The 27,992-nt window shown below is 29.1% G+C and overlaps 1 protein-coding gene across 3 annotated transcripts in view; it reads right to left on the reverse strand.

Moving 5' to 3' along the window:
• LOC118070952 (uncharacterized) overlaps positions 1-27,992 on the reverse strand; it is a 171,906-nt gene that overhangs the window by 58,850 nt on the left and 85,064 nt on the right. For all 3 annotated transcript variants that reach the window (XR_004690826.1, XM_035089850.1, XM_035089852.1), the window contains exon 6: positions 5,433-5,622. Coding sequence is in view for 2 of the 3 variants with exons in the window: in XM_035089850.1 (XP_034945741.1) it covers positions 5,433-5,622 (190 nt within the window). In the remaining variant the exon portion in view is untranslated. The remainder of the gene's footprint in view (positions 1-5,432; positions 5,623-27,992) is intronic.

A 27,992-nucleotide genomic window follows, 5' to 3' on the forward strand; every position in this document is an offset into this window, starting at 1 on the left:
GTTGAGCACAAATTCGTCGGTCACCATTACTAAGCATTGTATTTGCGGTTTCGGGGCGATTTGTACCCACACCAGCCATGCGTTAGGGACATTTATTAAAGTTGCAATAGGACTCTCGATTTTCCGGCTAATGTGAAAAGTTACATTGTCAAGAGTCAGACAAAATCACGTTTGGTTTAGTGGGGTAAAACAGATTGTTATTTCAAGAGAATTAATTTAATTTATGGTTTACAATAAATTTAAGTGAATTAAATTTCAGGGGGGACAATAAAATAATTAATGAAAGTTGATAGAAAATAATCATTTTTAAGAATAAGACGTTGGATATATATTTGAGTTTAATAATAATGATGATGATAAAAATAATAAATTTTACATCAAATAAATATTCTCTGAGGAGGAAGTATAATAAAGCAGCAGGAAAATGCAACAGAATAAGCTGATTGCTGTCAATTTATTTTCTACACACAGAAAAATTATTATGGATTTGTAATACTAGTGGACTATCTCCAAAGGTTCAGTAAATTTAATAAAATACAAATTTTAAAAATTCTTCGGTCATTATGAATTTCTGCTACGAACCATAGTAAATTCCATTTCGGGTTTGTTGTACATTAAAGAAAAAAAAATTTCCCATTAACCTGAGTCTGAAAATACTATCAACCACAGTAAAAAAGTCCTACGGCCGAACATATTTTTTTCCATGCATTTTTATTTGTCTTAAAAATATTTTGAACGTGGATTTAATATTCATTATTAATTGAAAAAAAAATAATTCATTTAAAAACTTATGAACAAATTCAAGTTCAAATTGGCCCGAGATTGGACTTTTTACTGTGGTTTATAGTATTTTCAAGCTTAGGTCAATAGAAAATTTTTTCCTTGAAAGATTTCACTATTGACCACAGTATAAAGGATTACAAGTCCGACATTGCTACATCCTACAGTAAAATTTCATTTAAATCTGTAAAAGAAAATAATGTAATATTCTTTCCGTATACTGCTCAGCTGATATCTATTTTCTTGTAAAGCAGTTTTAAAAATTAATGCAGCATCCTTTTTTTGTTATATTCTAAGAAAACAGTTGATTTAAACAAAAAAAATGAATACATCAATTGATACAATTTACGTTATTTATATAAATTAAAATAACAATATTTTATCTAAATATTTATTCGATTTTCATCCAAAAATTCCAGTAGTTTCAATAAAAATGATAAAGTGTTATTGATTGAATTAAAACTTCAATGTGATTAACGATTTCTTTAAAGTCTCCAAACTTATTTAGAAACTTTCACTATCAACGTTAAAATATTTAACCCCGAGCAAATATTCAATTAATATGAAATCATATACCAGAGAAAACAATAAGCCACATTGTTTAGTAAAATAGTTTGACATCATTATGCATGGTGATAATAATTTTACAAGATATTTGGCATGAAAGTCGAGACTCATTAAAATTCCAACAAAGTCGATAATCCACTGAAGTTGTTGAGGGAATTTATTAAAGCATTTGAGATCACAAATATCGACCGCAAATTTATATACATGTACAGATAGAAACCAGAAGGGTTTTTTTTAAGAGCAATAATAATTGAAAAATAAAAAAGTTTCTATAGCTTAGACAACAAGTGGCCAAATAGTATACTTGAAATTTAGATCGTTATGGGATGTATCCAATAAATCAACGAAAACAATCCAAAACTTTATTCATTGCATATAAGTTTACTTGGTAAATGAATTTATCCACTGAGTTGCGACTCTTACCCTATGGATACTGGTATATTTACTAATTAAAACTAAACTCCATAAATATTAAAGTGAAGCAACGTTAGTTCATCTGGGAATATAATTCCCTTGAATTAAACTTTTTTTAAAACTTTTCACTAAGTTTATAACACATTCTGTACTGATTATCTCTTTATCTATGTATAAAAGAAAAACAGGAGTTTGTTGACATTTTTACATCCTGCTGATCAAAAGAGTAATGAACTTTACTGTAGTTTGCTTCGTGTATTAAAGTTGATACAATCTACAAATATGAAGAAGGTAAAATATAGTTTTTTTCTATGACAGACAGTAAGATTAATGACTGAGTAATTTAATACTTAAACATTTAATCAAAATCAATGCAAGCTCCATGCTGGTGATAAACTCGAATGATAAAAATTTATGTGTTTATCTATGATGCTCGATTATTTTTAGGTCAACGAGACGGCCGGAAAATCACGTGAAAGATCATTAAGCATTCCAAGACCGAAAGGGAGCTCTGAGAGTTTGGGATCCAACTTCCCTCTGCCCTTAGACCCTAATGACTGGGGTCGTATAAGACCGGACATTTCAATAAACTTTGGCAAATGCCGAGTGAGCTGTTACCCATCTAACCACCGGTCAGCACATTCACGTGTTAAATCTCACATAAGAGTCATTTTTTGTGATATTCCTTCACTTGTGATAGTCTTTATCTGACGACTTATTGCTGTAATTTTCCAGCGAATGGTCAGAGAAACGTTTTAGTATTTTTTTTTGTTCAGTGTATTTAAAGTGAGCAAATAATCTTTACTTTGCTAATGAGTAACTCGACAAAAGAAAACTGTTGATCAAAGATTAAAAAACTCATTAAAACAGGAGGTGGGAAAGAAGTATAATAAAAGGACATTTTTCTTTGTTATCCGTTTTTTTTGCAGAATGTAATCGGTGGAAAATAAATAGATTTTTTGTAGGAAATGTGATGATTAATTTACACTTTTAGAATTATAAGGCTCAATTAGATTTAATAGTTTCTTCTTTCAAATATTCATATTCATTTTTAATTTTCTAATAAGTTTTAAGGAAATTTTTTGTTCATTTATTTTAGCATGATATATCTTTTTAATTTTACATATTCGTCTGTTAAAGAAGTTGGTATGAAGATGAAAGTAATGAAAATGAAAGTGAAGTTCCTCATTCTAAATTATTTTTTTTTTTTTTTTTGGTACAATATTAAAAAAAAAAATGTTGTAAATTCATCTTTAGATGAATCCTAAATGAACGAGTCTCTAAACAAATGAAGAAATGAATGATTAATTAAATTTCTAACCTTCTCACGTAATCTGAAAAAAATTACTCCAAAGAAGATATTTTATATCTCAAACTAAATAATTTTTACCTAACATTTTTCTCAGTATAACAATAATTACTTGCTTTAAAATTAAATAAATTTAATTAATCAATCATCATTCATTTAAAAAAGAATAATTTTGTTTATTGATAAGAATAATTAAATCAATATTAAAAGAACATCATATTTTCATGTGATGTTCCATGATTACACAAGTAATAATTATATTTTAGCATGTAATTAACGCTTTTTAAAAATAAGAAGCAACAGGATTGCTTTCAAGATAAATTAAAATATCATCTTTTTAGTATTCACTTACTGTAAATTTTAGTATTTTATTTCAAAACACTTAAAAACATTTCAAAATCGAGACAATGTTAATCAAATGGGTGACGTCATATTAAAACACTTTTAATGTTTTAAAATAAAACACTAAAATTTACAGCAGCTGTAGTTCATAACAAGCAGTAATCCAAAATCGACAGAAAAATTAATAGACACTAGTATTTGAAACAAAAGAAAAAAAAATGGCGAGTTAATTGTGCAATTGAAGTATTTTCCCAACTCAATTTACCTCTTTTATATCACTTCTCTCACCAACATCCCAATTACCATTCGTAAAAATGAGTTACCCCTCACCCTTAATTTAGAAGAACAATGCCACATTCGATTACATTACTGTAACAAACATTTTCGTCAATCATAAATCATAGGAAATAGCTTTAATTATTAGCTAAAATTTTGTAAAAACTTTTTTCAGATAAAATTATTTATTTCTTTTTGATTGGCTGAAATTTAGTTGGAATTTCCGTTAAACTCATTCGTCTGGGGAAACATAAATTTAGGGCAATTTGATTTCTCTGTAGTGCTCGTGAGTTTCAGAAGAAGAGAAAAATAATGACGAAAATTCGATCTTCTTCTATTCGAGATGAAATGGTCTGGTAATATTGGAACATATCACGCTGATCGAACCAAACAAATTTGACCGGAAATTCAACCCTCTGGTCAATACTTTTCAATGTCTCCAATATTTCTTTCAATCTAAAGCCAGTCTTTATCAATATTTGTACTACCTTTGTTTTTAGAAAAAAAATCTCCCAACTGTTATTTATACTTAGAACCAAAGAAAATTAATACAGAATTTTGCCATTTACACACGACAGAGTTGTAACCCACTAAGCAAATTCATTCTGCACGTGTTGTATCTTCTGAAGGAAATGAAACGCTGAGAGAATATTAATAAGTATTTAACTACAACACTAACTCTGTTGACTACTTTACTTCCTTAACCAACTCCACTAATTGTTTTTTCCTTCTTTTTAAATAAAAATCACTAAATAAATTCCCTTAAAAATCTATAAAACATTCTTAAAATAATATTGTCCCTAAATAAAAAATAAAAAAAAATCTAGCACGAGCCCAAGAGAATAGCACGCCCTTCTGGAATATTGACTCGAAAAAGAAAAAAAAACGCGTGTAACCTTTAGCTATCCTGCTTTCTCCTCAGTCGTTTTTCTCTCTTTCTCTGGAGATTGGAGGTATGAGTCGTTTATTGGATCTGGATGAATCGAAATCGGGAGTGGACGAATCGATGCAATCTTCGCTTCAAGTGGGATACATTCGGCCACAGTTGAACGTAGGATTCAGAAAAATTTACTAACGAGATATCGCAACGTCGTTTTTCTTCAAGTTCTTATCCCGGACAGATCGACCCTCTTTTGATTTTTTTCCTCAGTATTTCCTATGTCATTTACAACAATACACTCCTGCGGATGGCTTGTTATTTTTTTTGTGACTCGAAATAAAGCCCTTTAATCGTTTACTCTCATTTTTTATACTTTTGAGTTTGAATTATGATTTCATTTTATTCAAAATAATACTTGTAAAAATTATTATGACCTTTCTTTTTCATTTTCCTACAAAATTTATTGTCGACCATATTGTGTTCTTAACTCAAGCTGTAGCAGTCATCCACGTAATGTTATTTAAGGAAATAGCAAGGATGGAGACACTAAATGATAATGAACTCATGAAAAATAGTTAGTAGAACTGTTACTTGAATGTAATGGTAACGAGATGTCGAGAAGCCCACATGTTGATGTTCATTGGTGGAACGTGCACCATATTCTCAGTGTTGAATTACAAAAGTAATGAGTGGGCGTGCTAGACTACGTACTAGATTACTCTATGTTTAATTTCAAGTTTAAAAAAGTCCATAAATAACACACGTGGTGATGTTATTATGGGTTTTAAACATGATGTAGTTGTGGTGTGCTTATAAATATGTCAAACAAATCGATTAGTCATGTTGAATTGATTCACCACTAACCTTTCCAACACCAGTGAGCTCTTTCATACCAATCCTCCGTAGAAAAGCCGGTGGTGCAGGTGGCGGAGACTTGTTGAGAAGTGCAGCGTAACCATTCGGAAAAATTGGGTGCTCATCTGTGCCAATATTTTCATCTCCAGAGCGTCGTCGTCGGTGGGGACTTGACGAGAGATTCCATTTCTGTGCAGCTCTGAAATGTTAGAAATTTAGGTAGACGGTTAGATGGTATGATGGGAATTTAAGATTCAATTTAATATGGAAAGCATATTCTATTTATGATAATTATCTTATTTTCCACTATTTTTATTACAAATTGTTTTATCATTATTATTTATAACTAAAAATATTCAATAAGTAATAAATAAAATTCATTACTCAATTAAATTAAATCGATCATATTTTTTAGTTACATCAAAGTTGGTCGAAAATATTCAACTTAATATTGAATGAAGTTAATTTAGGCTTGAATTAATTGTATGAGCAATAGAGATAATTTGTGATCATAATAGCATGAGTTTTAGAGATTGGAATAATGATGTTGATGTAAATTAATGCTAGAATTATAAGAATGAAAATATGTAATTTGTAGAATAGGATAAAGTTATTGAATTGCTAATAAATTAGATGCATACTTGGTTAATATTCCCAAAATAAATATTTTTTCATTTGGAATTTTGATAAAAGCACAAATGCATTTCTTACTCTGGAATACTATTACTTGATACATATGTGATTTACTACTGATGTATTTAATGGAATTCTTAAAGGAAAAAATACATTCTGAAATTCCCATAAAAGAAAATTTGATCTATGAAATTTTATAAAACATCTTCAGTGCATTTGTGATTACCATCATCATAAAATTTTATTCTCAAAAAATATCAGGAATTTCAACTTGATTAGATAAAAAATTTATTTATTACACTCTACCTATTGAGAATATTTTCAAATACCTTTTTCATGAATCATAAGAAATAGAGTTGATTAAAAGTAATTTGGAGAGAAAAAACTGAAATAATTTAGAAAATGGAGTATGAAATTCAGTCTAATAAACTATTTTGTCATTTAATTAAATATTCTTGAGACAATGACATAAAGATAAGGGTTAAATTAAGAATAATTTTTCATCACCCTCTAGATGATATTCTCAGAATATTGTCCGGAAATTTTTAACGAATATTATCAGATAATATTACGAGAATTAACCCAATATAGAGGAGAGAATACTCGGTTGAGGAACGCGACTAGGTGACATACTTTGAGTCGGTAATCAGCACAGGTAATGTGCCGGAACCCGAGTATGCTCCGTTTTCTCGTTTAAAGGGGGTGATACGAGACAGAGTACGAGACGCAATAGAGAACAGACCACCCTAACTCTCTCTCTCTCTCTCTCAACCCACGGGTCTCGTTAACCCATGCGCTGTGAAATTGGAAATACCGACGCGCGACTCGTCGCATTGTGGTGGATGTGAGAGCATCCATTTCCTCACCTCCGCCATATATCTGTCGCCATATAAAAAAGATATACAGACTGAAAAATAACGAAAACTATCATTATTGACGCGTATATACTTTTGGCATTGGATCTACGGATTTATTTTACAGGATGTTTTTTTAATTTTATTTTTGGATTATTTTATCCTTTTTTCTTGTTCCTTTGGCGTCATTATGTATCACATGAAAAATGGAAAATAATAAAGTTTGAGGTCTACAGAGTAGTACATTGGAATTATGATCCGTTAAATCGAGTTTTAATAACTAAATGCATGTAAAGTGGCAACATGCATTCGAAAAATTTTCTCGTAAAAATTTACATGAAACATTGAAAGCCACAGCCATTTTTATTGCTTATTTAAATCACTTCAGATCGTTTTTTTTAGTGCGCAACACTTTGGTAATAATAAACAATATTTATTATACAATGTTTATTCTTTGTTTGTCAAGATTAGTATTGTTGTATAATATAATAATGAAGTTAATCATTGTACTGTTTTTTTCGTTCGTTATGAAAAAATATTGATGTCTATAAAAATTTTTATTAAACTTAAACAGGATATTTTTATGTGAGACGTAAACTTTCAAGTCACTAGAATCCCAGGTGAAAAAAAAACAGTGTTTAAAGTCTATATAAAATGTGTTATTAATGTTGTATGCATTAGAAATGAGCTTTAGAAGTTTTAAAAAAATAGTTTTTATCATCCTTGTAATATTAATTTATTGTTTAAAAATAAAATACTGTATGTTTTGATAAATTTTTTAATGAATGACAAAATTAAATGAAATAATAATTGCATTTTATTTAATAACTACTTGAAGTTGCGTGCATCATCAACAAATTGAATTTTACCTTGTTTATGATAGCAATCAATTAAAACAAATCAAAAAAAGATTTCTCTTCAATTACACATATTTACAGCTTATGCGTACGGGTATAATTATAAAAATATCTGAATGGAATGGGATAAATTTATCCGTAGGGCTTTTTCATTTGATGGCTAGGAAGCTTGAAATTTTCATTAGTTATGAAAATAATTTATATCTTCGAATTCAAACAATAGACAAACTTCCCGAGATATTTTGATATCATGAGTTTTTCTATAAAACATTTTCCAGCAAAAAAAAAAGGCACCATGGGAATAAATATTTTCGGGTATACTGCTGAGCATGCTTCACGTCTGAACTATCAATTTTAGAATAAGGTTTTCAAGGACTTTTTTTTTTATTTCAAAAAAAAAAATTTTATGCTGAAAAAAAAGATCCGACTTTTTACTTTACTTTATTTATCACAATTTTTTATGTAAGCGATAAAAGTCGAGTGAAAAAGCTTTTCATAATAGATTATTTTCATCATGTTTATATTAACAAAAAAGTATCGACTTATAAATGAAAATAATTAAAAAATTTAATCTTACGATTATTGAATTCTGCAAATAAAAAAGAAACGGATTTTCCAATTGAAATTGCCTCATTTTATTCTCTGTAGTAAATAAAGTAGACAATTTTCATTATGATCATTCAATTCATAACGGAAATAATCATGAGCTAATTTGTTACTTTTGTTATCACTGAAAATTTTAATTAAAAATTTAATTATTAATAATACCGATGAATAATTTTGTAGCAATCACATTGAGCACACGTGTTGATACTAATAAACCTATAAAGCAGAAATGTTTTGAATTAATATACAGGATTATGTTGAACAGCCACACTAGGCTTTTAAATTTATCATAAAGCCTTTAATTCAAATGATTTTAATGATATATTAATCGAAAGACGTATTATTCATTATAATATCCACCGAGAAAGGGAAAAATAAAACAGATTATGCTTTATATTTTTTATCTCATATTGCGGATTATGTTATTGAATAAAAGAGAGTACAGAGTAATGTGAAATGAAATTGCATGGAAGCAAGACGCGTAAGATATCCATTACTATCTATAGGAACGTCGACGAACTTAGAGAGTTCCCTTGAGGTCTTGCCGCCTTCACCATGGTGTACGAGGAAAGAAAAAAAAACGTCTTTCCTAACTCAAAATCCATACCTTGAATTATTGAGACGCTCTCAGGGCATGTAGGCGGTTACCTTGGAGTCGAGATAACATACATGAATTGAAAAAGTGTGCGAAGAAACACATTCATATATAGAACCTTTTGCCGTTTAAGAATTGAAATAAAAAAGTATTGAAAAAAAGGTACCCTCGAGGCCATGCATTTCTTTTCAGTGAAAGCAAACGATTTCTAGTAATTTCCATATTTTTCCACTCGCTGCAGCAGTGTGATCATAGACAGAGCAAAGAAGATAGCTGGGCTCTTCTGAACTGAGTGCTAAAAGAAAATCGAAGAGGACATGAGGGACGCAGGTGTGTGTCGCGGATACGCAATCTACGCGTCAATCAAGAGGCACAGATGCGTACCCGTATGTTCTTACATCCCTCACCAATTCCTTCAAGTCCTTCAGAGACGAATGTTACTTTGTACGAGCAAAGAAAAGTAATAGTTATGGTTTTTACGGATTTTTTGGCAAATACTTTGTGAAAGACTATTATATGGTTTTTAGAGTCATTTAATTTACTTTTTGGAAATAAACCAGTAAAAATCGCTGTAAAATAATGAATATCTACTTATTACACTGCAAATCCGAGTGTCTAACAACTAAACACTTGAAGTATTTACAATGTTAAACGCCATACACAAACTATAGTAATTTTTTAGACGACTTTTAAATACTTCTTGCAATTTACTAAAATACTACAGCTTGTTTATGGCATTTAACATTGTAAACGCTTTGGTGTTTTATTATTAAACACTTAAATTTTCTCGGATTTACAGTGTGATTTTTAAAAAGTAGAATAAAATATCAATAATCAACATTACATCTAATGCTTTTATTTATTATTAACTATAAAGTAAAAACCTTAACTTATTTTTACTACACCCTGTACCAGCTTATTAAATACTGGCTCAGTCCTAACTCAGTACTATACCAGTCGTATCCAATGTTGGACTATGAATGAACCCCATTTGTGCTGTTCTATCAGGGTACTGAGTATTGTTTGAAATCATTTATCCCTAGTAGAAGAACACGACTGGCCATTTTTGATTTAACATTGGACTGGTCTTAGTCAACCATCACTGTTAAAATGCATTTTTGTGACACATTTAAACGTGTTAGATATGACGTCACCCATTTGATCAACATTGTAATCACTTTTTACACACTCAGAAACGCATTAAAAGTAACTACAATGTTAATCAAATGGGTGATATCATATTTAACACGTTTAAATGTGTAACAACAATGCACTTGAATGTACAGTGATGGTCCAATGTTGGTCTACAACTGATCAGTTGTGTTTTCCTGTTAGGAATTGAAGGTTTTATTTTACTTGATAACTTACTATTGATAGTCTATTACTAATTTGTGGCGATTTAATAAAATATCAGAATTTACAACAAATGTTGCTGATGATGAAATTAAATTAAAAATTGCAAGAAAATAGTCGAAATACATCAACTGCCAATTAAATAAAAATTACGTGAAAGATAGAATAAATTTTTTCTAGATAATTAAAAGAGTAAAATAGTTAAAGTTTGATAAAAAATAATCAGGAATTACTTTTTTATTGATAACGAAGTGCCAATTAATTAAATATTTTTCAAGATTTCTCGACTTTAAATAATGTTATAATATATAGAAAATACGATAAATAAAGAAAATTTTTTCTCTATAAAGAGAACATGCATTATTCTACACGATAATATAATTAATTAATATTGACCTACATTACCTTTTCCCCCAGCCAGTTGGGGAATAAAAATTTCAACAAAAATTATTGAAGAGAAGATGAAATGACTTTTGCAATTAGGGTAAGGTTAGTTTATTGATGTTAGTATTTCAATAGTTTACCACACTCATTTGACTTTTATTTAATAAATCTACAAAATATGTCAGCCTTTCAAACTATAAAGATGAATTTAATAAAATAAATAAAACACTAAAAAAAAACTTATTCTGTATATAATATTTTTTGTAAGAATTTAATTTGATATAAAGAATTCTTTCATCAATAATTTTTCATGCTGCAGAATCAATGGAACCAATTTGAAAAATGCTGGAAATTAATATCAAAACTAATTTATAGTTTAGATAAAAAAAAATTTAATTTGATGAAAAATATGAAGAAAAACGTTCAGCTTCTTTTTTTAATATCTCACAAAAGCCTCAAATAATGCACGTGTTCCGCGTACGAAAAGGCTTACTCCAAATCAACAAATCATTTTGATTGAATTTCCAAAACAAAAAAAAATATCTCAACGTGAGAAAAATAAAAATGAATAAATTCTAATTCTTACGATCTTGGCATTCTTTTTTTTTTATCGAATTATTTCAGTCGTTCACATTTCCAGGGAGCTTTTTTTTTTAAATTTCGATGATCCATGGTATAAGAATACACGTACGATACATAAATCGACCTGACAATGTACCAGTCGCATTGTACCAGTTGTTGAAATCGAAGTGCCGCGAGTACAAGCAGTAAACATTTTAGCCGTGAATTTTGGACTATAAAACGTGACAGATAGTATATAGGGGCATACGTGCGTGGGTAAAGCACACAAACAAGTGAATGTGTACATCAAAAAAAAAAGTCGAAAAGGAGCTGTAAAAAATACCCCAAGTCGCAGCTGTTAGTTGCTTCGAGGTTTGATTGAATTGCTCGTCTATATACCTTCTCTCCACTATTCAATACTCGTACAACTAAACCTCCACACACATTGGTTTCCCCTTTCATACTTTCTCTAGTATTTCCAAAATAAATGTCGCAAGTTAAAGTACGATGATGAGTTTTTAAACTTCTTTTAAAAGACGATTTTTGTCACGAAATCAAAAATTTTTATCCACTGAGAAAAATAGAAAGAAAGTAATGCTTTTGATTCATATGTTGATTTTCAAGTCAATCGGATGGAAAATTACCATGAATAGAAATTACTGCTATGAAGTCAAGTAAACTTGAAAACATTTCTCAACTTTAGTTGAATTTAAAAACCTACTTTTCAACAGCTTATCAATTTTTAGAAACTGAATTTAATTATGTAAGTGACTCTAGAGCAGTTTAATAATATTCATAGATTTGTCAAAGACATTTATGGTTTGTCAATAGAAAGTTATTATTTATATCCATAGTTGGATAGAGACATTCTATAACTATCAAGTATCATGTTGAGAGCCAATCGATTGCGATAACTCTACTACCATTACCAAAAGTCCACTTTTTGCATCAAACATAGAACACAACGGATATGAATAGATGGTTTTTTAATAACTTGTCAAAAATTCCAACAGTTAAAATAATTAAATTATCTTCCTGTAAAGCTTCATTAACTTACATCCTGCAGGGAATTTTATGACAAAAAGTCAATGACTTTTGTTTCTATTTCAGTGAAAATAATTATTAAGATATCGGAGACTTAAAGAGAATTGATTTCCAATGAATTTTATAGTAAAAATAAAAATTAAAAAATAACTCAAACAGTTATGTGTATATTGTGAATTTTATTTGTTGTTTTTTTTTATGAAACTTACCAACTTATACATTTTTCCAATCATACTCTACGGATTTGATGTATAAAATAACATTATGGAAAATATATTTTGATAGTTTGAAACTTAGAGACAATTCAAATTTGTCAGCATAACTTTATTTCACTTCTATCTTCCGCATATCTGGCATGTAGGTGTGTTTTGTATTTTACATTTCAATCCTAGGAGGAATAAAAAGTAAAAACAGAAAATAAAGAACAAAAGTTGTCATTGATTGATCCCGCATCGTGGATGATAGAAAAGGGTGATGAGAGAGACTTATAGATTGAGAGGGTGCAAAAAGGCAAAGTCACAAGATACTGAGGTTTATTTTCTGGTTAGCATAATGTCAAGTGAGAATGCAGAGAGGGGTAAAGATGAGAAGAGGAATTTCCTTAAAAATGTCAGTGACAAGGAAGTACCTGCAGGCTTGTTTCATATAATAAAGCCTCGAGCTTATACAGAAACCGCGCGTATATTTTGTGACATCACGTGAATTCTCTCTTTTTTTTTATAAATTCTTTTCTTGCCCCTTGACAGTTTGGTATATAAATATCGACTCATCGTAAAATCTAACAGTGAGATAGTCATGTATGAAAAAGAGATAAAAAATTCTCATCGCCATTTCTCATTTTTTGTTATGTGCAACGATGGAAAATGTATTATGCAATGCCAGGGAAATATCAATTTTACGTAACTATATTCCCCGTAGTAAATTTTTTTTTTATTGCAAATGAAATTAAATTATAAATCGAATCTTTTTTTTAAACATTACATATTTTAAACAAACAATAAATTATTTCATTCAACTGTGAATGTTTGTTATTCTTTTTTATAAAAAGGATTTTTGAGAAAACAAGAATTTTATTTATTTAAAATCTTTCTTCTTTTCATGTAAATAAGTGAACACGATACAAAAAATAAATGAATTGTTAAAATTAACAAAAAAATTAAAATGCAATGATGAAGTCTGATTGATTAAAAGAATATTAAAAAAATTATTTTGTATTCATAAATGTATGGTTATGTATTTAATGATTATGGTAATTCTTAAAGGATTTATTTATTTTCATTCTCTGACTGGGATTCAAACTAGTCCTATCATTTAAAATGAACTTTTTAATCACTTTTAAATTTTTATTCTATCCTAGTTTTCAATTTTTTCATTATTGACAATCTTTTGAATTTAAATATCTATTTGTCGGAACTTCCATTGCAAAAAATATTTCGTTTAATTAATTAAATTTGAAAAATAATGCTAAAACGTTTTTAAAATATTTAAAAAATGATATTAAATGATAACTATTCAATTACTGCAGATGAAACATCACGCAAAGCAGACAAATACTCATGAGCAAGTAATGTTGGGAAAGCTGAGTCAAGATAGAGTATATGAGTTATACATTCATTTTTTACAAACATAACGTTGCGTGCAATTCTCTAGAGTTTATGTACAAAAATATACAATATGTTTCCTAACTCATAATTAATTATAATATTTCTTCTTCTTTATTTTCTAACAAAAAAAAAATGGAACCATAAAGAACATACTTTAATGCCATTTGCTAATGCCTCGTTTCATTATGAATCATGATTCTTAAGTTTCTAGGACAATAAAAAAGTATTCAACATACCACGACATTTGTAGAAATTAGTTAAGTTTATTCTTTGTTTCAAACAGTTTAAAATTAACTTATGAATAGAAACCAAAAGACTCATTAAATTCTTGATGATTCAAGATATTTAAAAACACTTGTTAGCTTTAGATTCCTTTTTTTAAAGTGTCTGCAAATTTGAGGGTCACCATAGACACTCATTGTCACCCTTAATTGTTTCATTGACTTTAGAAATTAGTAAATAAATAAAGCTTACAAAAAATATTCATCAACATCTGTAATAAACTCACTAATTAACGTAAATTAATTCATCACGTAGACAATATATTTGGACTTTTTTGTAAAAAATATAATAAATAATACTATCATGAGGTAATTTTTAAATAGAGGAGAAGTAATTTGCAGTAATTTCAAAGTTTTTGTTGGAAGCCGATGAAAAGAGCATCATAAAATAAAATTATTTTTATAAAGAAAAATTCGCAATATTTGATAGAAAGTTATGTTATGAAAAGATTAAAATTAAAAAAGTTAGTAAAAAATGAGCGAATGAAGGTGGAAAAATTCATTACATTATTGTAGAGACTTGAAGTCGATGGTCGCATATATGAAAACTAAATTTTTATAGTATAGCTTTATAAGCGGCACACTAGTTTGGAAACATTAGGTCGTGTGCTCGTATTACACACGTAACTCAAGTTGAATGCGCAAAAACTTTTGACTCGACTTCCTTTATCTCTTGGTAATAAACTCGGTGTGTGGCACTAACACTATGCTTCTCCCAGAGACTTTGTTCTATTTTATTTGACGTCACTCTTATCCTGAAAAAAGTGCCTCATGAACTCGTTTTCCCCATATCTCGGGCATTATTAGCATAAAAGACGCTAACGCACAAATATATTTTAAGTATATATAACATTTTGCAGTCTAGTAAAATCATTTTCCAGAAGCTTTACATTCATTAAATCTCAAAAACTTTCTTTATAGTAAAACTCATCTAACTCTTTTATGTATACTTTCTTAAGCGAAATGAAATATGTGTTAGGAACTTTAATTTTAATCTAACGTACTAAAAATCTATTTCATTCTTTTTTTAATTTTGTTATTTTGACATTAAAAATCTTATTTCCTATTCACTGAAGGAATTAATTAAATTTCTCTAAAGGTTAATTAATAATAAATTGAATTATACAGTTTTCTTTGTTAATAAACAATTATTTGTTAAGTAGGATTGAAATTATTATTAAGCTACAATTGTATTCACTACATCCAACAAGATTTGCATTTCTTTTTGCAGTATTATCAACGTCTGACTGAGGTCAATTTGAAGAGAAAAACAGGAACAAGACAGCAGTAGTATAGTCATTGGCGTGGTCAGCCACATCGAGTTGTTGAGAAATCGAGGGCAGATAGAGCTCGACAGGTGCTAGATTTGTTTTACAAGAAAGGTAATAGAAAACTTGAAGCTTGAAAATTGGTATCAAAAGAATTATACTGTGCTTTTAAATTGGATTTAGAGTCTTGTTTTGTAAAGATAACAAATTACTTCTAAATTACTTTATCATATTTTATGAGATTAAAAAATCTTTTATCAGCAAAACTTGCTTGTTGGTGGTGTTCTTTAAAAACATCTTGGAAATATTCCAATAATAATATTTTACTTCTTGATAATCGAAGTAAAAGTTTACTTCACTTCAAATTCCCAAATGATATTAAAAATTAATTATCATAAAATCTCGTTATTATCTTCATGATAATTTATTTAATTTAGTTTTCATTTCATCCGTTGAAATAAATGTAAAGTAAAAGTGATTAGATTGAACACTGATGAAGGTAAAATTTGTGTAAATCGAGATGAATTTGATCAGAAATGATGAACCTGAGATTCATTTAACAGATTTTACATATGTATTTAAATATGTACAGAAGATCGTTTATGCTTGATGATGAACAAATTTATTTTTAATTAATTTCTCTTTAGCAATTTCACTATTGATTTTAGATGATGGACACCACTATTTTTGTCATGGTCAATTAATTTCTTGAAACAAATAATAATTATTATGCAGAGCTTGCAAGCACATACTAAAAAGATTAATTGATAAAAAATGATTTTAATTATAAAATAAAATGCACTTTGGTTTTGAAAAATATACTCATTTATTAAATGTTTATATGAAAGTGCTTTCAGACAATTTCGAAAAAAGGGAAAAATAATAACATTTGATTAAATGAGATGTTTAATTTAAAATGAACCGATGAGAAAAGTTTAAGCAAACGATTTAAATGAATTACAGATATGAGTCTTAACCACAGTTATTATGAAATAATCATATCAGTAGTATTTAATTTACTAACTATTTGCAGTTGTGATGAAACGAATGTAAAGTTAGACTTGGAAAAGTTATATCGATGGCGTTGACATTGCTGCTTCTGGACTGCACGCAACGTCTGCGTGCCGCGAGTGGCAAACTATGCGACTTCAAAAGCTTCCCGTTAATATACCGCCAGACGACAGACGCTTCGTGATTTTGGGTTATGTTGACACCACTTCTAGCTATATACAAGTGACGTTGACGATCGATACTACATTATCGTCGTCTCCTTTTCTCTACAATTCCAGATCTTGAATTTAAACCTTACAAAACTCAAAATAGAAAGCAACTTAGTATTCTCTAGACTCTTCAGCAATGGGACGTATTCTGTTACCAATGGCGATATTCGTAAAGTTAATAGAGCTTTCTCTGTTAAACGGACCACTATTATACACCAAAGTAGCTATAGTTCTCCAAAGCCTAGCCTTTCCACTCAGTTTCCTCTTTCAAGTTTGCCACCGCTAGATTCCATCAAGTTTCTCCAAGTATTTCCTTAAACTCGCCAGAAACCTTAAACATTCAAATAGCAGTGTTCCTATATCCTCCACATAATCAACAACTTCAACATTTGCAGTAACAACCAACTGTTTTGTAATCAAGAAAAGACTAATAACATAGTGTAGATAATAGCTTGGTGAGATATTGTTGAAGATTATAGAAACTCACCTAAATGAAAAAAAGTTCTAGTTTTAACTTTGGAACAAGTGACAAAATATCATTACTTGCAGCGAGTCAGAGCTGAAATTTATCGTTGTTTGGAAAGTTCATTGCTCCACTTATTGATGTTATGATAATAAAAATTGATTCTGTTTACTTTGAACTGAGTTAGCAAGTAAGCAATAAAATTATTGCAGAAGAACAATCATTAGTTAGCATCTCCAATATGAAAGCTTTCAGTTGGAACATGATAAAATAAAGTATCGATAAAGGATCTTGATATTCTAATAATTGGATGATTAATTAAATATTAATAATTGTATCATTTTTTTTAATTAATGTGTGATGATGTTTTATTAATTTATATTGGAGATGTTTGATTAGTTGGAAATGTTAGGAAAGTGTTTATAAATACTAGTGGTTTTTTGAAAAAAATGATTTAGGAGGTCAATGTAATTTTTATGGAACATGTGGAAAAAATCAAGACTGAAATTTACGAAAATAGAGTTGGACAATTGCCTACGTGACGAATATGTTACACAGACTACGGATGTGCATAAAAATTAATGGAATTAGTCAATGACATCACATCAAAGAATTTCTGTCAAGAGTCTGGTGACAGGAAATTTAGTGATATAGTAAATTTTAAACAATTAAAATATCACACGCTCTTTCGTGTGTATCTCATTCCACTGCAATTTATATCCATGGCAACGAAACCTTTACTTAAGTACATTAATATTCGCATTCTTTTTTGTCATCTCAGCAGATGACATTTCATTTGTCAGAAGTATCTTTCAGTTCATATAATAATTCACATAGTTATTGCAAACAATAGTTCATTAATAAATAAATAATGAATAATTTCTTCAATTAAAAATTTTTTATGTAAAATCTCAAAAAAATTAGAAGCTTTATTAATAAATAATCCATTTTATATTTATTAACAAAGAATATGATTAAACAATTATTAATAAAAATTTGTTTTGGACAGAACAAGTTTGTAATAATTTTTAATATTTTAGAATTGTTTGAAAAAAATGTAGTTAAACAATTGTTAAAGATAAAAATGTTAAAATTATAAGAAGATTTTCTAGATTAAATAAAAAAAAAAGCTCATTTCATTTTACTTGATAAAAAAAAGCATATATTAAAATATTTTTTATTTTATTTTCAGCTTTTAAATGATATTCATCCCTCACTTGTAAAAATCTACATCTGAAAATAAAGCAAAGAGTAGATATTTTCAGAAGGTAACATAGTCCTGTCACCTCGAGGTCACATCAACGAGGGTACATGCTTCGCCACAGGCGTCCCCAGAGATATCCAACGGGGAAAAAGGAAGTGCGTGCATGAATACTTTCGTGAGTATTCGTGCTAGAGTACGATACGTATCTCGTCGCGTTGGTATACATGGAGCAATGCAATGTGCTGCGTGATCGTACACTTACCCGGTCTGATACAAATGCTGGAGCTATACCCTCCATGCTCGACAAGCTGTTCACTCCTATTCTACTTCATCGTCGTCACGACTACATGTCTATAAAGAGATTTAATGGATAAGCCGGATGCAGTGAAATGTAATAAACAGGCATAAAGGTGTATTCTGCTGTGAGAGAAATTTTTTCCTTTTTTTTTCATAAAAATCTTCAAGTAGACTTTTCAATTTTCCAAGTTCTCTCTGGAACAAATGTTTTCCCGATGCGTCCAACTTTTACAAAAAGATCTAATATAAATCGCCACAAACGGACCACCGTAAATAATCGAATATGACCGAACGCTGTCGGTGAACCGCGAAACAATAGTATTGATTTTATTTCCATATCGTGCTGCTCCATTCGTTGGATCTACTCTGGAGAAAATAAGAGAGGGTGAGATAAAAGGACAGGAAGAAGCCGTTAGACAGGGCATCTTCCAGTGATGCTTCCAGTGATGCTCGAGAAAAGAAAGGGGAAAACAAAACCTAAGGGTCTCTATATATTATTGAACGACGGATGTTGAACGATCGACGTGCTTCTCACGTAGTGAACATTCAGGAAGAGCAGCCAAGAAGACTTTAGTTACAAAAAAATAAACGAATACAGAGGAAAGACGCTGTTACCTCCTCAAGTCTATTTTCAAATAGGTCTTGAAAGATCAACTCCTCCTTCTTATTCTCTTGAAAAAAATAAAAGATTAAAAAAATTATTCCATCTACTGAGTTATGCTTTTCATAAAGAATTTGTCTTTTTTTTTTTTTTGTTTCAAGTAGTGAAGTAAGATTACTAGTGATAAAAGAAGAAACTCGGATGTGGACAGGAATTAACAATGAAATAAGTCTAATATTCGCAATTGAGAGTTTCTGAAAGATGTAGAAAATCTTACACTGGGCCAGAAAAAGTTTTTCAATCTTCCGTCATTATACTTAACTTTCTTCATTCCACTATCGTTTCTCTCTCTTTTTTTTTACTGCATCTTTATCGTTTATATTCGAATCTTTTTTTTCTACTAGAGCTTTAAGCACTACTTTCATAATGTTTATCATTGCACTGAGGAAAAATAATGGTATGAAGGAAGAACTCATTTTCGTTAGCTACATATTTAATTAAAAATATATTTTAAAATTATCTGATCACGATTTTTTTTTCTGCTGATTAAATAGATGATAAATGAATTTAATACAAAAAAATATTGCAGATTATTTTAAAAAATTAAAAATACTTAGTGTTTTATTAAAGAAAGAATTGGATAATTAAATGATTAATAGAGGATCAAATTAATTAGGAAACTAATTGAAAAGTTATTAACGACATAAAAATTGTCTGAGTTCAGAGGAGGAAGATTATTACTGCAAAAATAGATATAATAAAAATGCCATCTCCTATCGAAGACTTATAATCTCAAAGAAACTTCTTTTTAATAAAATTAAATCATCAACATAAATTAATTATTCTTTTTAATTAAATTATAATACCTTTAATAATTCTATACCTTTTCTGAATGTGAAATAAAAATCATGATTCTTCTAACTCTAAAACTATTCATCAAATTAAAAAATGATCTCCACATTCTGCTTAGCACAAAAACCCTAGAAGAACAAAAACTTAAAAAAGAACTATAAACAAAAAATAATAAAAGATTGCAGAATAAAAGATGTTCATAACTCTGTGTATTACTTTTTCTAGAGCATGTTTTGTCTTATTGTGTTCAATTTTTCTTGGTGTTAATGATGTGATAATATTTAATAACGAAAATAGAGAGAAGATCATTATCTAGCAGCATTGGATTGCTGGCTCACCTCAATGTCTCGGGACGTTTCAACGAGCACTAAGAAAGTAAAAAAAAAAATTCTAGCAGCGAAAAAAAAAAAGAGATAAGTATACAGAAGCCAGAAAACAAATTACGTTTCTTCGTCATTCCTTTAGCCTGTGCAATTTTCCCGTGAGACTCGCTGACAAGGTTTTTCCTTGCTAAAGCTATTCAGTCGACTTCAAGATCCGCGAAGCTGACGGCACACTGTCTTTTCATCCTCGAAGAATCGTTAGTCAACGAGTACCTGCCGACCGAGAAAAGATAGAGCATCCGAGACATTCTCTTTATACTTGTCTACAGTTCGTTATATTTATTTATTTTATTTGCTTCAAGATTAAGGGGTACTTTGCTCTGTTTTATTACTTCATCTTAATTGCCCCTTAACGTTATAAATCATATTCCTATCTTACAACAATTGCATCTCAAAGATTAAATTAAATGCACGGAATTAATCGGTGTACATACTTGAAATTTTTTTTTTTAACCAAGTTTGACTTTCTTATTCTCTTTTATGCGTTATACTCTATCGATGAACAGACCCTCAGCGACAAATAACGTATATAGTACTTCACTAGAGGACAGGGTGAAAACCTGAGAGGGTCGACGAGCATCGACGTCCGTGCAAACAGTACGAATCCAATGGGAAAACTCTTCAACCCGCCCCGATGACTGGGATAAGCAAATAACGATGAAAGCACAAAGCTTCCCAGTCTACTGAATGTTCACTGCCTATTCACGCGTTGCAAAATATCTACTATTTAATACTAACCCGTCAATTTTCACTCTAATTATTATTATTTTATTTCGGTTATTTTTATACACTACTTGTCCATCATCCTTTTCCGTTATTTTACAAAAGTTGAATTAAAAAAAAATTTTTTTTTGTTTATCAAAAAGAAGTCTAAGGTTGCAGAAAAATTCGTGGAATAATGAGAATGGAGATGTGGTGGATTTGCATATTGAATTATATAATATGTATTTCAGTTTGGAATAGTAGGAAATAAAAGAAAAAGTGTAGGAAAATGAAGAGGAAATAAAGAAAAAAAATATATATATAGGTAAAGTGAACTTGACGAGAAAAGACTTGTATGGTCATTGCTCAAGGCGTACGCTATGTCAATGTATAAACGTGAGAATGAAGCTTGTGAATTTTATAAGTACGAAAATAATAAAACCCTCCAGCTAAATTTTCAACCTCTTGCAGAAGTTTTATCAAGATAGAGTTTAAGATAGCATGAACATGTTGTTTGAAAAAAAAAAAAAAATTGAGTTCATTTCTTACTCAAATAAATGTGAATTATTTATAAAAGTGAGTCAGGATGCTGTTTCCTTTTTTTCTTGCTTTGTGGAATTGTAAAAATTTTAGGTAATGATATATTTGCTACAATCTTATCTAGAAATAGTAGTAGTTCTTTATGAATGACGTTCAATTAAAGTTCAGTTCACAAAGAATTTTTCATTTGTTTGATTGTTTAAAAATTGATTTATTTTTCAATCAGAACTTTTTTAATCAAAATCACATTTTTAGTTTCACCCTCTTTAATAATTTTTTTCGAAATGTTCTCGGTGATGGAATTTGCTCCAATCGTAGTGTTTGAGGTCGGAAAAATCCTGTTAAACAAAATGGAATCACCTATTTACAGTTGTAATAACAAATTATTTTGTTATAAATTTTCTAAGAAAGTGTCAAATTAAAAAATGGAAGAATTCTGTTTCTTCTTAATTTATTCTATAAATAAATATTGTTTATACTTAGGATAATTTACACATACATTGGTGGTGCTATTTAAGACAGAAAAAGTAATTTTTTAATCGTATAAGAGTGTTTATTAAAGTTTATTATTTTAAAGAAGATTAAATACATACGTGAAATAAAAATGAATTAATGTAAAAAGCATAAATGTATGCATATTTCACTAGAAACATTAAAAAGCATACCGTAAAACAGAAAGCAAAAAATTCGCTCATATTTTCAAAGCGACCCCAGACTTACAAAAATATAATCCCTGATATCTTAAAACAAATGTTAAATAACAGTAATAATTCTTAACAGAAATTTATGTTTTCTTCTAGCGCGCTTTTATTCGTTGGTATACCAACGAATCTCGAGTATTTTAAATGAATGTTTATGTTGTGAAAATTTACACAAAGCATAAAGAAATTTTTTAAACATAATTTATAAAAATATTCGGTACATATTTTCACACAATATGAATAAAGACCAGAAATGACGACCATTCTAAGAGAAAATTTGACATAAAACTGAATCAGAAGTATTAAAATGTAATTATTTAATGAAAATCCACCATATGCAATACACGTAATTATTTTCTCACTTTTAACAAACAATAAATATGTTTATTAGAAGTATATCCAGCCGGAAGTTTTGGTATTTTCGTGAGGTAATTATAACTATTTATTTAAAGCATATAGCTTTATGACTCGAAATGTAAAGTTTCATTTGCAGTTTACAAGCTATGATGAAAGCTACTCGTACATGTACATATGTTTGTCTATACGTATATAAATATGTAGATACATTTGTGCAGTGCGTGTACATTGACAATTGGAGTTACACACAAAATTGGAAGGTAACGTAGGGTGCTACGTGTGCATATGTGCGTACGAAATATTGAGGACGTGCCTCGATTATTGTCAGGAATGACGACAGGCACGAATTTAATTTTAACGCTCTAGTAAAAATGATTGGAAATATGCCCAGGGGATTCACGTGAAAATTAATTTACTACGTAATCCTGAAAGTTATTTTATTATAATTCACGATTCGAAAAAGAAAGACAAAGAATTTAATAATTAAAAGTAAATTATCCTTTGCTTTGTATTTTAAACTTCCAATGGGAAGTTTTTGTAATGAGTTTGATTTTTCGAATTAAAAATTTTGACATATCTCCATGCTTTGGAGTCTTTAAAGTCGGAATTCATCGTTTTTAAAAAAAGACATCTCTGTCTACGTACACGTATACGTTTATTCGTAAACTTTTTTTCGTCTCACATATCTCGAGAACAAATAATGATATCGACTCCAGACCAATTTCATTCGATATGCAATTACAAAAAAGATAGCCTGATAAGGTTTGAAAGAAATTTGATTTGGAATTTTTTTTTCAAAATAAATCCCGACGACTGAATAATTTAAATACAGGGTAAGTACACTGAAAGGAAAATTGTAGTATCAAGTAAATAATCACTTGTGTTGAATAAATGTTTCATTCAATATATTTTATTCAATGAATTATTCACTTGATCTTACAATAATCACATATTTACGTGAACTGCAACTATTTTCTTCCGAAGTTCTTCTCAAAAATGAATCAGTGAATATGCACTATTGTCTGATGATGAGATAATTTTGTGAAGGATTATTTTGCAAAACCGTTTTTTTTTATCATTTAAAGCCATAAAATTATTAGAAATCTCCATTTTAGTTTCTTCTAATAATTTGTTTTATAAATTCGCCGTAAAATGAAACATTTTGAGACCAAAATCATAAAAATTTATCTATTTTTCGATTTTTTATGCTCAAAAAACTAGATGACCGTGAAAGTGTATAATTACCGCACTGTTTTGCAGTAATTTTTACTGATTCATTTTTAGAGAGTAGAGTAATCTTCAGTCTTTAAGGATACCGAATGTGAAATTGGCAGTGTGAGTAGTCCAATCGCACCCAACCTCTTTATTTATTCATGTAGTATTAATTAACAAATTAAGTGATTTATTAGTTTGTTACCTGGGCGATTCTCTTCCTTCCTCTGATGCCATTCTTTTAACAAATAAAATTACTAGGTTTTTTTTTAGATAGAAAACTTTTTCACAAATTTATCCTTCTTGATAATAGCACTAAATCACGATAGACAATTGATCGTTATTTGTCAGTGATCAGCTAATTCACTGCAGTCTCAAACTAAACACGCGTTGTTTCAGCTTTTGCGGTTGCGCATGTGGAGACACGCGGGTATTAGTTAAACTTTCACTGACTCATTACTCCTTTATTGATAACTACTCATTATTATCTATTCAAGAGAGAGAATAATGACTAATCGTTAATCGTCTTGCATTATTTAATTTAACAAATGTGTTAAACAAAACTGTCAACAGTTTTCTTGCAAAAAATTATCCCTTGGTAAATTTAACGACAATTAACTGAGTTATTAACAAATTTAAATTATTGGAAATGTAACAATAATAAATATTTATTGTTATTATCAGCACTATTATTCAACTATTAACTGTAAAAAAAAAATGTTTATTGCACGTAAGAACAATCTTCAGTGACGTTAACACAATTTATTTAAAAAACTCTTGGTATTAAAAATTTATTTAAACATTTATAACATTAAAAAATTCATAAAAAATGTTCTCTTCATGTGATAAAAAATAAAGCACAAATTGTTGAATAAAATTCATCATCATTTTGTGTTGAAAAAAAAAATAATTATAGAGATGCGTTTTGTTGAATGATTAACTGGATAATTATTCATGAAGTAATTCATGAGAGGAATTAACTCGGTTTTTCGTCAATCACATTCGTGCAAAAAGCCGTGTGACTCTTGGCACACTGGCAGAAACGACAAATTGATGTGAAATAGAAAAAAACGTGCGAGTGTGACGGCACACGCCGCGCTACTGACGACGTCGAGCATCGTCATACCAAGTCCGACTACAGCACGTTTACTACTTTGCGCAAGCGCTTTAAAATGCCTTTGATTTTATGGCAAAAAAAATGTTTCAAGTATTTTGAATTCTTTGTTAAATTCTCGTCAAGATAAAAAAGATAATTTTACTTGGCCATCAAGTTGGGTTTGTAAATCAAATATTGTGCAAGAATTTACAACAAATAAAAATGGCACGAAAAAAATGTTACGAATTTAGAGTGTAATTTTATTCCTTTGTGATTTGGCATTTATTTTCTGACTTTTGGAAAAATAAATACTTGAAACACGTGTACTTTTATTACTGTTAGTACGTTATAGCTTATTCGACTGAAGCTATTGGATATGGACACTGGCCCAGTTGTTATTTTTTCCTCGAATAAAACTCGACCAATGATCGATTGTTACGCCAAGCATGCAAAGCTTCGATGTGAACACTACAAGTTAAATGAAAATCGACGGAATATATATGCAGACACATGGTGAGATTGAAGTCAAAAGGTGATGATTAAAATGTAGACTATAAATATTTGAATTGAAAATTCTATGTTGAAAATGAAGTAAAATATACATGGAATTTATATAAATCATTATACGTCGGTTTTATAGCTTATTTTTTGCCTAGACATTCTCATATCCAGTACATTAAAAAATATTCCCTATAGTGTTAATCATCATTTCTACTTTTTTTTTTTCATCCACAGATTTATTAATAATTGTGAAGACTTTTATTGAAATTTTTTTTCATTTATTTTTTACTTCTTTTATCATACAAGTTGAAGTTCTGACAAAAAAAAATACCCAAAATTTGATTCTAATGGAAATGTTGATAATTTAATCAATTGAATGATTGAATAAAAAATTTTTTGTATCGACAATTGAAAAATTGTTCTGTCTTTGTAATTGTTTTCAGTTTAATTGCAGTAGTCTCATCTGAGCAAAACTTTGTTAGATTTGACATTTTTAGGAGACTTTCGAATAGAAATTTTTTAGAACTTTTTTAGAAAACTAAAAAAAATAATAACAATATTGTTGAAAATTAATAACGATTTATTTTTTGTTAATAATTATTTCAAAAACTTTTTTGAAAGAGAATAAAAATTGTTAAATGAAATTACACAAAATTCTGGATAATCCTCACAAATAAATCCTCCATTGTCATAAATTATGCTTTATTTTATTCACAATTTTCTTAATGAAATCCAAGTTACATTGAAAAGGTCATAATGAATAAATACTTTGACAAATAAGTTCATAAAATCATTAAAAATATATTAAAATGTAACATTAATGAAAGAAACAAAACAATCTTCTTTTAATGTAATAATAAAGTTATTGTTCCCACAGATAAAACACAATTTCCCCTATCGAAATTTCTTTCTACCCAGTAAACAGTTCATCCTCTCGTGTACATACATGGAGAAAAAGCCACGCAAAAAAGTCATAACCTTTTTCTTTGTGTACAAAAGAGAAAGTGAAATAAATTACGTCCTACGTAGAAAGGGAATACAAATATTTTCTGGTCAATTAGACAACTCAGTCTGCGGGTAAGTGCCGAATTAGCGACGAAATCAGAGCGGTTTTACCCTTTGTGGGTTTTCCGAGTCTCAACTTACGACGCTACGAATTCTGATATGCAATTACTCGACTTGCAGTCAATTATACGAGCTTTAGATGTTAATGCGAAATGTTTGGATGAATCTAGTGATTTAGACATTGAAAGATTTTAATGATCACTTATGACTTAATCTTTTGATATTGATGTTCAGATTTTAGTAAATACTATACATATATAGATAGAAACTATGTGTTGGTATGGAGGGGAAAGAAGGGTAAAGTTAAATGCTCGAAAAAATTTACTAATTCATTAAAATAACGTTTCATACACTTGTTATATTTTTTATTTATCAATTTTCCAATTTATTAACGGATTAAAAATTATTAACATTTGTTAACATGTTGATTAATTTGTTGATTTACGTTTTTTCTTCGTGTTTCACTTTATCCCTCCTTTTCCTTATTGTTGTTTTTTTAAAACAAAGTGGCTGTTGAGTGATCAGTGATTATTTTTGGCAAGAGACGCTACACAAAACTGAGAGATTCTCGACGTAGACCACGTGGCTTTGCGAAAACATCCTGACTTCGGAGAAATTAAACCCACGAAAAAGTTTTTCTTAAAGAAAAATTGCTTTGCTTTCGATTGACTGCGCTTTTTTTTTTAATTAAAATTAATATTTTTATATAAATAAATTAGATATATTTTTTTTTGTTATTTTTATATCATTTAAAGCATAAATTAACTTTTCATATTATTAGTCTTTATTAATCAGATTTGTTAATTATATAGTTTTGTATGTAATTAAATTTTTTAAGCTAAACAAATTTTGTTTGAATTGATTAAAAAGAAAAAAAAAAAATTACAGAACTGATTTGACGTATTTTTGTTGTTTATTTGATGAATACTAAATTATTCCAATCGTCTCATCGGCACTCTTACGCCTACTTTGCAAACTCATCCAGTTTTAACCACAGCTGTGGAATAATGTGGATCACTCTACGCATAATTTGCACTTTAAAAAATAAATTCTGCATTCATTATTATCCTTCTCAAATTTTCTTCTGCTACGTTACTGTCCCTTTTACTCGATAAGTTTATCATCACCAACTTACTAATGAATTTGCACTTAAATAAAAAAAAATCCCCAACAACTTCTACTCTCAAAAAAATTAATTTCACATCATCACTAATTTTTATTTCCAAAAATAATATCCTATTCTATTAAAAAATAGTCTGAAAGGATTCTTAAGAGTTTGAATAAATATTATTGTCTAGAGTTTCAAAGGATACTACAAGAGTGAAAGAACATAAA

The sequence above is a fragment of the Chelonus insularis genome, unplaced genomic scaffold (assembly GCF_013357705.1).
Source record: "Chelonus insularis isolate UGA/USDA-ARS -01 unplaced genomic scaffold, ASM1335770v1 contig_70_pilon, whole genome shotgun sequence".
In the NCBI taxonomy this organism is placed as follows: Eukaryota; Metazoa; Arthropoda; class Insecta; order Hymenoptera; family Braconidae; genus Chelonus; species Chelonus insularis.